This window comes from Nansenia antarctica (assembly GCF_963989245.1).
Source record: "Nansenia antarctica genome assembly, chromosome: 3".
Lineage (NCBI taxonomy): Eukaryota > Metazoa > Chordata > Actinopteri > Argentiniformes > Microstomatidae > Nansenia > Nansenia antarctica.
In genome coordinates, this window is record NC_137688.1 from 78,768,609 (window position 1) to 78,781,391 (window position 12,783).

Consider the following 12,783-nt stretch of genomic DNA (forward strand, 5'->3'; position numbering starts at 1 on the left):
TGATCCGAGAAAAATGCATTGTTGGCAAGGGATAGCATTCGGCTTCAAAGAATAAAGTTTGCTCCTGCATTATTTAAGCAATCAACACTCATATACTTTGAAGATTTAAGGAGGACTGGAAAATAACAGTCCAGGCTCTGGTGAACGCACTGCAGTCTGCCTTCAGTGTATCACAGAGAGGGATGGTACGTTTTCATGTCAATGGGAATTAAGGGATACTGTAAGTAGATGGCCTGAGTGAATAAAAAAATGGTCGAATATTCACTTATGTGCAGGGATATAACTCAATAAGCCCGTTTTTTTGGTCACTTCAGTTAGTGATGGTGCATTGGTGGGACCCGACCCACCCTGGGTACGTACACTTTACCAGGCTGCCCTCGAAAAGGCGGTTCAGGACCCTGGCCGCTAAGACTAACAGACTGAAGAACAGCTTCTACCACAGGGCCGTCCAGGCCCTAAACACAGCAAAGACCTAAGTTCTGGGCCCTGGACAGTCTGGACGGATTGTATGGCAGCTGCTGGACTGAAAAAATCAGGTGTAGTGCTGAGGCACAAACATGTACATTTCAAGCCTGCAAACTGTGACACTTTAAATAACGTGAAACAATACTATTGTGCAATATGACAACCCTAGTCGTCTATCTGTACAGTATAGTACAGTGGATTGTGTACATAGCCTTTATTTATGTAAACCAGCTCCTTCCCTTCTTGTGATTTTTTTTAAAAAGTTTTTTTTTTCCCCCTTTCCTAACACCAGGGGAGCCACCCCTCCTAAATTTCGTTGTTTGGTACCTGTACTGTAGCAATGACAATAAAGTCCATTTATTCATTCATTCATTCATTCATTGGAGCGCAAAAGTGAAGTAACACTTCACTAACACAGTAATTTTCAGATCCTCTGAGAACATGCTTTCAAATGACTCACCACACAGCACTTTAGTAAAAAAAACAACAACAACAACATTATTGTATTTCATACAAATGTACAAAAGGTATAGGCTATGCATATACAGCACAACAAAGTTGCATTGTAGTGTACAAAAGAGACAGCTTTAATTCCTAGCATGGTATCTTAGAATCAATGGCATTATAGGGCTGTTCCTTTACCCTTTTCACTGAAAAAAAAAATCATTTTTGACTCCTCGTAATCCATCATTGCGAGTAATGGAAATCTCATACCCAGAATATGTATCAAGTATTTGCATATCCATTTGAAATAGATCTCTAATTCCAGTCACAATGCACGTCACCGAGACCCGACACAGAAATGTCACTGTTAATCTCAATAGTCGAACTTAAAGTAACAGACACGTAAGACAATGGCTCATAGAAGACAGTGAAAGTAAACCTGACATGACTAAATAGATTAAAACGATTTCTGAGTCTAACATTGAATTCATTTTCTCCAATACATTTTGGCAGTCTCACTGACAAAAAAAACTCCTGCACAGATGAACGAGTTTTGAATAATCAAATCCTTTAGATCAAGTAATTCACATCATTTACAGATCAGATTTTGTGGTATATGTATTTAAATAACTAAATAATGATAGGACATTCCAAATAGGTGCTATATCATTCAACATTGCTGTGTTTTATTATGAGTTAGGTCATATGCTCATGCATATGCTTCGGCTTAGCCAGGCACTTGGTACATTTTGTTTTACTGCAGAACTCTAGACACAATCTCATGTACAACATTAGAAAACAATTGTGCTGTGGTTTTTCAATCTTATCTACTCATCTTAGGCAAAAATATGGCTTTTCAATAGATTAGGAAATTGCCATCTTAAATCCTTGACAAATAATACCGTATAGTATAATTAATAGGAAGTAAACACAAAAAAACATAGAGGTGTTTTGGCATGAACGGTGACGAGTTCTTTTAAAATGTAATGTTCTTTATGTTCAGGTGAGTGGTCACGTGCTGAGCAATTCACCGGTCAGGTCTTCAACACCTCCGCAACACAGTTACCTCTCCTCTTCCGGCTCACACCCGTTGAACATGTGGCTGCCTAAGACCTCAAGTTAAGGAACTTGCTCTCCTCCGCCAGAGCTGACAGCAGGGAGCTCATGTCTCCGATGGCCATGTTGCCGACCCCTCCCAGGGGCACTGACGGCACCGTGACTGAGTTGCGTGGGGTGGTGAGCCGGGAGGAGGTCTGGGAGAGACTCTGGGAGAGGATGCCGGGGCTGAGGGTTCCTGACAGGAGGCTGGAGTGGTCTCCGTCGTCCAGCACCGTGTCGAAGTCTATCTGGGGCTGCTCCGCCATGTGAGAGGAGGAGTCCCCGCTGCTGGACACCTGGTTGGTCCCGGCCCCAGGGGAGGCCATGGTGCTCTCAGTGCCGCCTGTGACACACTGGGGAACATTCACCGTTGGAGACATTAGCAAGTTGAATTTACTGTCGGGGTCAAACACGTGAACCCGTCCGGTGTAGAGCATGGTATCGTCCTCCATGTCGCCGTGATGACAATGATGATGGCCCATATCCGGAGATGTTTTGGCTATTGCCTCTGAGTTGCCGAAGCTTAGGTTGACGTTGAACTGAGGAGGCCTCTGCATTGTCGTCGTCCCAGAACGATGTCTGCTTACAGATCTGGGGGCTGCGGGTATCCTGGGCTGCATGAAGACTTGATTTCCATTTTGAATGGAATGCTGCGATGCCATATTATAGTTCTGTCGATTTGAGATTGCTTGTGAAGAATCTCCACTGCTGTCCTCATATTTGAGTTGCAATGTTTGATTAGTTTCAGGCTCTTGTGTTCTCGTCCTGTTATCCTGCATGTCAACAGTCTGCATGGTCTGCATTTTGCTGTTGGGACTCAACATACTCACATTGTTGCCCCCTGTCATGTTACTGCAGGAGGACCGCTGATGGGCGTTACCGTTAGCGTCAGAAAGACGGCCCTGGTTGAACCCATACTCTAGCCTCACTTGTTCATTGAGGTTCATGGGCTGCTGAAGTCTCTGTTGCTGGACACAGTTCGTCCTGACGCCTGTGTTCTGCTGCACGTGTCTCTGCTGGGCAGCATGTGCTAGGTTCTGACTCATTTGTGCAATTTTTTGGTTTGAGTTCAGATTTTGGAAAGAGCCAAAGTTTTGTTTTTGTTGGACCACACCGAGGTTCTCTCTGACAAACTGCTGCTTGGTTTGCATTAGAGGGGCTTCAACAGTCCCTGAACTGACCTCGTTCCACTGGACGGGCATGTTGCTCTTGCTCGTCCTGGGCAAGGTGCGAAACTCGGGCTTCTTGCCCGGGCTCATGTTACAAGGAGGCAGACCCTGTACCGATGGGTTCATGTTGGCATCCACAACAGCCGTCCTTCGCTGGTGGCGATACTGCTGTCCCTGGGGGTTCATGTGTTCAAGGAAACCCGCTTGTGCTTGTCGGTTGTGCGTCGAACGGTTCGCATCTTGGGCTGTCTCTCCGGTGTGATAGGAGAAGTACTGCCCGGGCAGTACTTTGTCAGGCAGCACCGTGCGCTCTTCGGTTCTGTGACCGCTCATGTCGGCGGCCATGTTCTCCATGGCCACGTTCTCGGAGATGCTGGGCGGCCGAGGTCCGTAGGTGTAGCGCTGGAGGGCCGGGTGGCAGGGCCCTGCCACAGAGCCAGAGGGGGGCTGGGGGTGCATGCTGCCCAGGCTGTTGTACCGCTGCGCCTGGGCCAGGCACAGGGGGTCCATAGCCGGCCTCCTCACAGGGTCACTGGCCCGACGGGGGATACCGGAGGGCACCTCGTGGGGCATCATACTGCGGGCAGCGGGGTAGCCTGTGTCACTGCAGCGTCTGGGCAGGGACGGGGCGTTACAGGGGTAGCCGGAGGAGGAAGACTGCTGGGAGGGGTCGCCATAGAGGGCCATGCGGGTCTTGAGACTCATGCGCTCCATGTTCGGCAGCGGGGTGGGCGGCGCCCCTCCAGTCGCGGCGGCGTACCTGGCCTTGAGGCAGTAGTGCTGGGCGGGGGTGAGGCTGAGCGGCCCCCCTCCTCCAGCCACATCACCACACGGGCTGGCCTCGCTGGAGCGGCGCGACAGGTCGGCGGAGATGGGGTCGTAGGAGTCGGCCGAGCTGACGTTGTTGTTGTCACGGCAGCCGTTGAGCTGGGAGGCCTGGCTGGAGCGGCGGCTGGAGGAGCAGGGGGAGATGCCTGAGGAGCGGCGGCTGAGGGTGTAGGCGGAGCTGGCCGTGCTGGCGGTGCTGTCTCGACGGTCACACCACTGGTTCAACACCGTCATCGTCGTCTTAACGGGGCGCGGCTCGCCCAGGCCTGGACTGGGGAACAATCGCCCACCGATGTTTGAACTCTCCAGAAGGGACCCTGAAGTACAGGAGGAGTCACGTTAGACCAGAGTATTAGCAGTATACAGCCGTTTGTACTGAATGTTTCATTGACACATTGGCTGTTTAATTTAAGAACTACACATTATATGTTTTATACCATCAAATTGTATGTGACAGCGGCTGGTGAAAGGGGGGAACAAGTCGGCAACCAATCATGACTTTTAGTTAATTTTAAGATCACAACACACACTCGCTAGTCAAGCCAAAATATAATATTATAATATTATTGCAATGCAATGGATTCGGTGAGTAATCCCCACTGCTACCTAGTAACTATACTACTAGTTAACTATAACACTACATTGTTAGCAGGCTCACAAAACAAGCTGTGCTAGTTGACTAGCGAGTGTGTCATTGATTTTCAACAACCCTGAAATGTATTTACATTTCTCGAAATAAAAAAAGTCAGAAGATTAAATCACCAGCAGTGGTCACATAATACAACGTCCCTTTGTCTGTCTTTATGTGTTATGCTTGTATACAAAAAAAAGATAAACCCACAATAAAGATAATATTCGAAAATAATAATATCATACCAAGATGGAAACCCAGTAAACAAAAAGTCCAAAAGACGTCCTCAGGGAAGCCGGAATGTGGGTTCAGATATGGCTATGGACTACAGAAAGACGTCACCTGGACGTCCTAGAAAGACGTCACCTGAACCCACAATCCGGCTTCCCTGAGGACGTCTTTTGGACTCTTTGTTTACTGGGAAGTATGATTACATGCAGTGCTGTTTTGTGAAAGCAAAGTGCCTCTGGACTCACTGCTGGCTGGTATGGGAGGCAGCCTGAAGCTCTGGCCTGGAGGTGCCGGGTCGGCCCAGAAGCAGGAGTCCCTCACGGTCATCAGTGTCTCCTTCTTCAGGTGTTCAAGTCTGTGGCTGGTGCTCAGGTGTTTGCGCAGGCGGAGGCCGACGGCCACAGTCCCCCCGGGGGCCCCTGAGTCCACCGTGGGAGGGTCCTCCAGGGCCGACAGGTCCCCCAGGCTGCCCCCGCTGTACACGGCCATCTCTACTCCACTGTCATTGTTGGTGGCACTGCCAAGTGGTGACGGCTCGCTGCTACATGACGACTGACCACCAGGGCTGGACTGATACATCTAGAGGAAGAGAGGGAAAACACAGCCGTGTTTACACACAGTCTGAAACTGGTACAGATCCAACCCGTAGGATATTTATTACAAAAAAACTCCATAAGATTCTTCGTCATTCTTATGGTTAACATTGTACATTTGTACATGTTTGGCTTTATATGTGAATACTCAATTTGGATATGTATGTGTCCCTTATATGTATACATTCATGTGGTCATTTGAATTTTTTAATAATGTATGACATACATATATATGCATAGGGGTGTAGCAGTGCTAACCCTAACCCTATTACATATATATGTATATACTGTACACATAGGGGTGACTTATATGCTGTTATTACAAGAAAATGCTTTATGCAATTATTACAAGAAAATGCTTTATGCAATTATTACAATAAAAAAATATTTTTGGACAAAGGGAACTAGTAAACAAAACACTTACTTATCATATGGATTTCATAGTATTTTTTCTTTTTTAAATACTGAAAAAAACCACTACATTTTGGATTGGAGCTTTGACGAATGTAATCTGTTTTGGAACATACTATAGCTACTCAAACTTATCCAACTGTGTATGATACCACCAGATAACTATTCAGAGCATAATGTAACTAAAATGGAATTCAAGGAAGTGGAACTGAATTCAGCAGAAATGTAAATAAATTCAACCCATTTAGAAGGCTTTACCAGATATTTAAGCTTCTTAAAAACCTCTTCCACTTCTCATGGCAAACAATGTTCATACTATTTAGAGAAGAACTTGATTTGAATGTTAATGTGAGAGGGTTTCTACCCTTGTGGCCTTTACACTCAAGAATGCCTAATCAGTATGTTTTGATACCAAACAAAATAGAGGTGCAAGCTTCACTAAGAGTAGAGTGGTAAAACTCCTAAATAAACATGGTCGGGGAGAAGGGGTTCAGAAGTCCGAAAAGAACACCTCAAACTGCCCCAAAATACCCCTAACACCCAAATCACTGCAGACTCAACCAGAATAACCCATTGCTAAATTCAAATGCTTAAACTGTCCCAGACGAAGCCCAAAAAAACCACACACAGACACAGACAATTAATTACTCCAAACAGCCAAACTTAAAACTATACAGCAGAGTCAAACTACCTCATCATGGGGTTGCAAAGGTGCGGAATGCTTCCGGCAAATGTTAGAATGAATATCTATTACCGGTATATGATTGTTACCGGCCACACATGTACAACTACATAACATGGGATAGTTCAATATGACTTATTGTGCAATGACAAGACAAAAATCTCACTCGCTTGGCTAAATTTTAATCTCTGCAAAACTATATCCATCCCTGCTTACAGGTTCCATATCCAACATTTAGGAATGTTATTCTATTTTCACAACTCCTTTTCATGTGGGAGACCTTACATGTATTGCATATGTTTATTATAAAATTATAATTATAACTGTTCTGTATGTCTACAAATTGCTCAACGCGTATAATATACACGATGAGCAATTTGTAGACATACAGAACATTTAATACCATGAATATAAAATGCATATTATATCAGACATGACTACAAGCCACCATGCATTTTATATGCCATATGCATTACTTGTAAGTTCAATGTAAAATATATATGTTTCCTAAAGATGTTTTATTAAACATTTCCATATCCGAATCGAACTGGGAGAAAGTAGAACAGTGCTAACAAGCAGATGAAAATCATGCAGGGTTTTATTCCCCAACATAATTGTCAATAATACGTGTTGGGGAGCTACTGTACAGATTATAGCTCTCTTAGACAGTTTGTGAATAAAAAATGTGCACAATGAAAAGCATGCTTGAATACATGGAAACAGACTGGGCTAGTAATCTGTTGCTGTTAAATTGTTAGGTCCGACTCCCTCTTTAATACCACCCCCGAGAACTGGTCATAGGTGAACAGGAAACTAACCTCCACAGTTGTCAACCGCACGTTTCCATGTGTATCGCTAATTCTCTTTTATTTCATCTCAGTTTGGTCAAGATTCCCCAGTGATTGTCAAAGTAAGCCAGGTTAAGTGGCTGACAATGTATGACTTGTATTGTATCACCACAGCGTTCTTCATGAATCATGTATGTGTCTGGTGGGTTTACAAAGGAAACAACTGACTAACAAGGTGAGCTGTCTCTTTGGATCAGAACCATCTCCCAAGCCTACCGGTGACACATATATTCTCCCCCAACGAGACCTTAAAAGCTGTTTTGATCACAGCATGATCATTGGCACTATTTGTTCAGCGCACAAAAACAGTCCCACGGTTTGAATATTAATCCATTAATGGCTTTTTATCATAGTCGGGCAGAGATTTCTGTTAGATCTCCCCGCCACTGTGGAGTTGAACTGAAGGCCTAGAGAAGGAGGAGGAGTTGGGGGAGGGGGGGGTCGTCCTCAGGGGAGGGGATGGTGCTCAGAGTACTAGAGTGGCTCATACCTGTCCAAATATTTGAGAAAGTCCATAACAGAGTCTCCCATTACACATGTAGAGAAAAGTATGAAGAGTAATATGTGACAGCAGCTGGTGAAACCGGGAACAAGTCGGCAGTCGATCAAATGTTCAGACTTTTATTCAGAAAAATGTTAATACTTTTCAACGTTGTTGAAAATCAATGACACAGCTAGTTTTGTGAGCCTGCTAACAATGTAAAGTAGTGTTATAGTTAACTAGGTTGTAGGGGGGGATTACTCACCAAATCCATTGCACTGCAATATTTTCCTTGACTAGCGAGTGTGTCATTGATTTTCAACAACGTAGAAATGTATTTACATTTTTCAGAATAAAAGTCTGAACAATTTGATTGGTTGCCGACTTGTTCCCGGTAATTAAAACCGTAATCTACTGTAAATGTATATGTTTATCAGAATACTTAAATTGAGATAAAAACCCAGTGTTCCCTGGTTTTACATGACCATGCAGTACATGATGATATGGAGGGATGTTAATTATGAAACGGTGTTTGATGATTGAAGCTGTGCTCACCTTAGTAATGTCTGTCCTTAAGGAAGGTTTGAAGGAAAGAGAAATCAATACATTCAAGCAGCAGGCAGAGAGTGTTATAGGAAGGGACAGAGACAAGGCTTGTTAATGTAGCTAAGATTTGCATGCTATTGTTAGTATGGACTCAATGGACAGTTACTGTAATATTCTTTGAAATACAAATCAAATTGTATATCTGATAGCACCCATCACCATTCAGCAAACTATCAGTGTTTCCTGAAATGTGTATTTTTCCTTGACATTTCTCCTACTCGATGTAACCATTGTCGGCTCATTCCCAGTAAACAAAGAGTCCAAAAGACGTCCTCAGGGAAGCCGGAATGTGGGTTCAGATGACGTCTTTCTAGGACGTCCAGGTGACGTCTTTCTGTAGTCCATAAGACGTCCTAGAAAGACGTCATCTGAACCCACATTCCGGCTTCCCTGAGGACATCTTTGGGACTCTTTGTTTCCTGGGTTGGTAACCCAACGACATAACCCAACCCTCTTACCACAGAGTGTTCTGTCTTTATAGACTTGACCTGCAGGTAGTCTTCCATGCCTCTAGGGGGGCTGTGGGCCTCCCTCCTGTCCTCCGTCCCACGGCTGCTCTTCTTGGAGTTGGCCTCGTTCTCGCCGTTCTCCTTGGGCGCCTGCGGTCTCGGGGGCAGGTCGCTCCGCTGCTTCTTGGTGACGTGGGCGTCGGGGCCGTGGACGGTCTTCACGTGCTTCCTGAGAGAGCTGGGGTCCGTGTAGCGCTTGGTGCACCCCGGGATCTTACACACGTAGGGTTTCTGTGGAAATAAATACCTTTTTATATAGATACATATATACAGGGTTTCCGCACTGGTCTTAAAAAGCCGTAAAGTCTAAAATCCAGCAATCCAGTCCATAAGGCCTAAAAAGGTCCCAAATATCAGTTCTAAAAACGAGGTGCTAGGTCTTAAAAAATTAGATCCTGCATGGAAATCAGTCCGACCACATCTATTTACGCGGAAATGAATCAAGCTGGAACCAAAAAAATGTCAAATCCCTAATTTCATCACCTCGAGAATGACAAAAAGCTATCATATGGTGTCGCTAATAGGTCTAAAATTATATTCAAAGAGGTCTAAAAAGGTCCTTGACTTGTTGAAACCCGTAGGAACCCTGTATATATATATATATATATATATATATATATATATATATATATACTGTATATATTGTGTGTGTGTGTGTATATTATATAATATATATATAAATGTTGTAACATTGAAATGGATGATTTGGAATTAGAGTTGCATTCCCTCCTACTTACTCAGATTAGCTGTGACTTGCTGTTGTTGTAAATATGCAATTAGAGGTATAAATTATGTATGGAAACAAGTGACATGCTGATTGCCTCTACAGTATCACTATGAATCATGGGACCCGGTAATAAAGTTAGAGTTACTGTTGGAACTATGGGATGTTATGATCCCCCACACCTTTGCTCATCGGGCTGATGGATGGTCTGAGGCTGGAAATGGTTCCAGGTTTAATTTTGTATTCATGAGCTGCAGGTGGTCCCCCTCCAAGCGGGGATGCGCGCTTGATTCTCACTAATGCATTGTGGGCTGCTGTGCTCATTAGTTCCGTACCTCATTATTTACTTACACACACACACACACACACACACACACACACACAGAGACACACACACAGACAGACACAAACGCATACATGGGCACGCACACACACAGAGACACACACACACACACAGACAGACACAAACGCATACGGGCATGCACGGGCACACACACACACACACACACACACACCCAGACAGACAGACACAAACGCATACACGGGCACGCACGGGGGCACACACACACACACACACACACACACACACACACACACACACACACACAGTACACATCCCTGGTTATTGGGACAAGGATGGGCGTCTAAGAACAATCACCATGCGTGATGAGAAAAAAAAAGCTCTTTCATCTGGTTTCTGCTTGTAACATTTGGCAGATAAGTCAGCCAATGGCGAACTCAAGACGCATTTGATTGTTTTTAGTTTATCGAAGCCACAATACTTTGGCCTCGGTGCTTACCTCACTGTAAGTCACAAAAGATAGTAGTAGTAGTTTTGCCTTGGAGGATGTCTGAGAGAATTTCTAATGGAGTGTATAAGTGAGTCTGTGTGAAGTCCTGGCAGCAGACAGCTGCAGCGCAGCGTCGGCGCGGTATGAGGGATGGTGAAAGGCCGTACCTCGTTGGAGTGGGTACGGTTCTGGTGCTTGGCACGGTCTGAGGCGTTGGAGAAGGCTTTGTTGCATCCCTCATGATCACACACATAAGGCTTCTCTCCTGTGTGAGACCTCAGGTGGGTCTTGAGATTCTCTAGACGGGAATAGGCCTTTGAGCAACCCTCAAACTGCAAGAGAGAAGAAGAAACACACACAAACACACACACACACACACACACACACACACACACACACACACACACACACACACACAAAAAGAACAAGCAGTCAGATACAGGATCGTTTCCAACATTTTACTGCTACAATATATGAAGACATAATTCTGAAGAGTAACAGCTTTTTCACTTAAGCAGATATTAATACTCTTTCATACATTTGCTTATGATTTTGTTAATCATTTTAAAGCTGATATAGCTCTGTAAAGATGATCTACTAAATAATTATAGTGTAATGGACAATACATTTAGAAAAACTCTCTGTATGTATTACAGCTTGAAAAGAGGAAATACTTAAGTGTTTCCCCTGAGGGATTCATTGTACAGTAATTTAATAATTTTGCCATTTAGCAGACGCTTTTATCCAAAGCGACTTACAATTACGAATTACAGGGACATTCCCCCTGGAGTAACTGAGGGCTAAGTGCCTTACCCAAGGGCACACTAGTAGTGGTGTGGCTTCAGGCGGGATTTGAACTCACAACCTTCCGATCCCAAGTCCAACTCACTATCCACTAGACCACCACTACCCCTATAGTAGATGCCGTAGGTGTAAGTAAGGACCCATGACTCAATGTCTAATCTATAAAGTCAAAACTGACACTCAGACCCAACCAATGAGAGCTTTTCACATACTTAATTTAAAAAAAAAAAAATATAATAATAACAATAATAATAATACAAAATCATAATAAAAATACTCATAATCCAAAAATATGTTCTGCCTAAAGGCAATATGTGTTGCCTTTAACTAGACTGATACTAGTAGCAGCCATAGCTACTACATGTATCCATGTACACAATTCAATACTGTGCTCGACAAAAAGCTCACCACCACCAGATGAATGTTTATGTTTAGAGTAATAATAATAGACTTTTCCCCTTTCCCGCGGGGGATACGTATGTGTTTGTGAGTGTGTGTGTGTGTGTGTGTGTGTGTACAGTATTGAGTGTTAAGAGAGACGAATGCTCCGTGGAGAGCCCTGAGTGTGGCCATCCGTTACTTACTGTGCACTTGTGTGGCTTCTCCCCAGTGTGCCTGCGCATGTGAACCACCAGCATGTACTGGGCCTTGAAGGGCTTCTGCTCCCGCGAGCACTCCTCCCAGTGGCACACAAACTCCTTCTTCTCCCCATGGATGTGGTCATTATTGATGTGCTGCAGACACACACACACACACACAAAGAGAGAGTAAGTCCCTATCTGGAGCCCTGCTGCCTGGAAGAATACAGGTTCCCCTGGAGGTCTCTGAGGTCATCACACGCAAGTCTCTGAGGTTGTCGACAGTACATTGTCTTTGTGACATAGGCAGTCATTGTGTGTGTTGTTGTTGTTTTTCACAGTGTTCGCATCCTGCTTAAAGAACATTAACATTGAAAGTGGGAGACATCCCCTCTCTAATAGGGGGCTTGTATAGTCTCAGGTTGGAACAGAGTAACAGAGCATCCATGAGTAATGTCTTCAATCCAGGTTTTGTTGTTTACTTTCCGTTTTTCAGATATGAACAAAAGTAAATAAGCAAGTAAAACTTTATTTCTATAGCGCCCTTCACAGCACGAATGCACAGGGTGCTTTACATCAAAAATAAGGGATGAAAACAAACATCGTCAAAAGAGGACAAAAATAGAGGAACACACCCCAAAAAGACAACATAAACAGAACATAAACAGGAACATCAGATGGCTATAGGTGACTACCGGCCTGCCTAAACAGCGGAGTCTTTAATTGACGTTTAAAAATGAGTTCTGGACATGATTGTGGTTTTTGGTGGGCTCAATTTGGTGGTTTGTGGCAATGGGTCTGTTGTGTTTGACAAATGGGTTCCTCACGAGAAGGATTCTCTGGTTAGAAAATTAAGCTCAAATCAATTCTCAGGCAAATCTTTGGTTTGG

General features: G+C 44.2%; 1 protein-coding gene across 1 annotated transcript in view; it reads right to left on the reverse strand.

Annotated features, from left to right (window-relative positions):
• Nucleotides 1-2,015: 2,015 nt before the first annotated feature.
• Nucleotides 2,016-12,783, reverse strand: part of LOC308154451 (zinc finger protein GLI2-like) — a gene marked incomplete at both ends in the record, with an annotated part of 63,248 nt that continues 52,480 nt past the window's right edge. Inside the window, 5 exons of the mRNA XM_080527611.1 lie at nucleotides 2,016-4,321; nucleotides 5,112-5,445; nucleotides 8,946-9,227; nucleotides 10,679-10,843; nucleotides 11,900-12,049. Of these exons, the coding sequence (XP_080383737.1) occupies nucleotides 2,016-4,321; nucleotides 5,112-5,445; nucleotides 8,946-9,227; nucleotides 10,679-10,843; nucleotides 11,900-12,049 (3,237 nt within the window). The remainder of the gene's footprint in view (nucleotides 4,322-5,111; nucleotides 5,446-8,945; nucleotides 9,228-10,678; nucleotides 10,844-11,899; nucleotides 12,050-12,783) is intronic.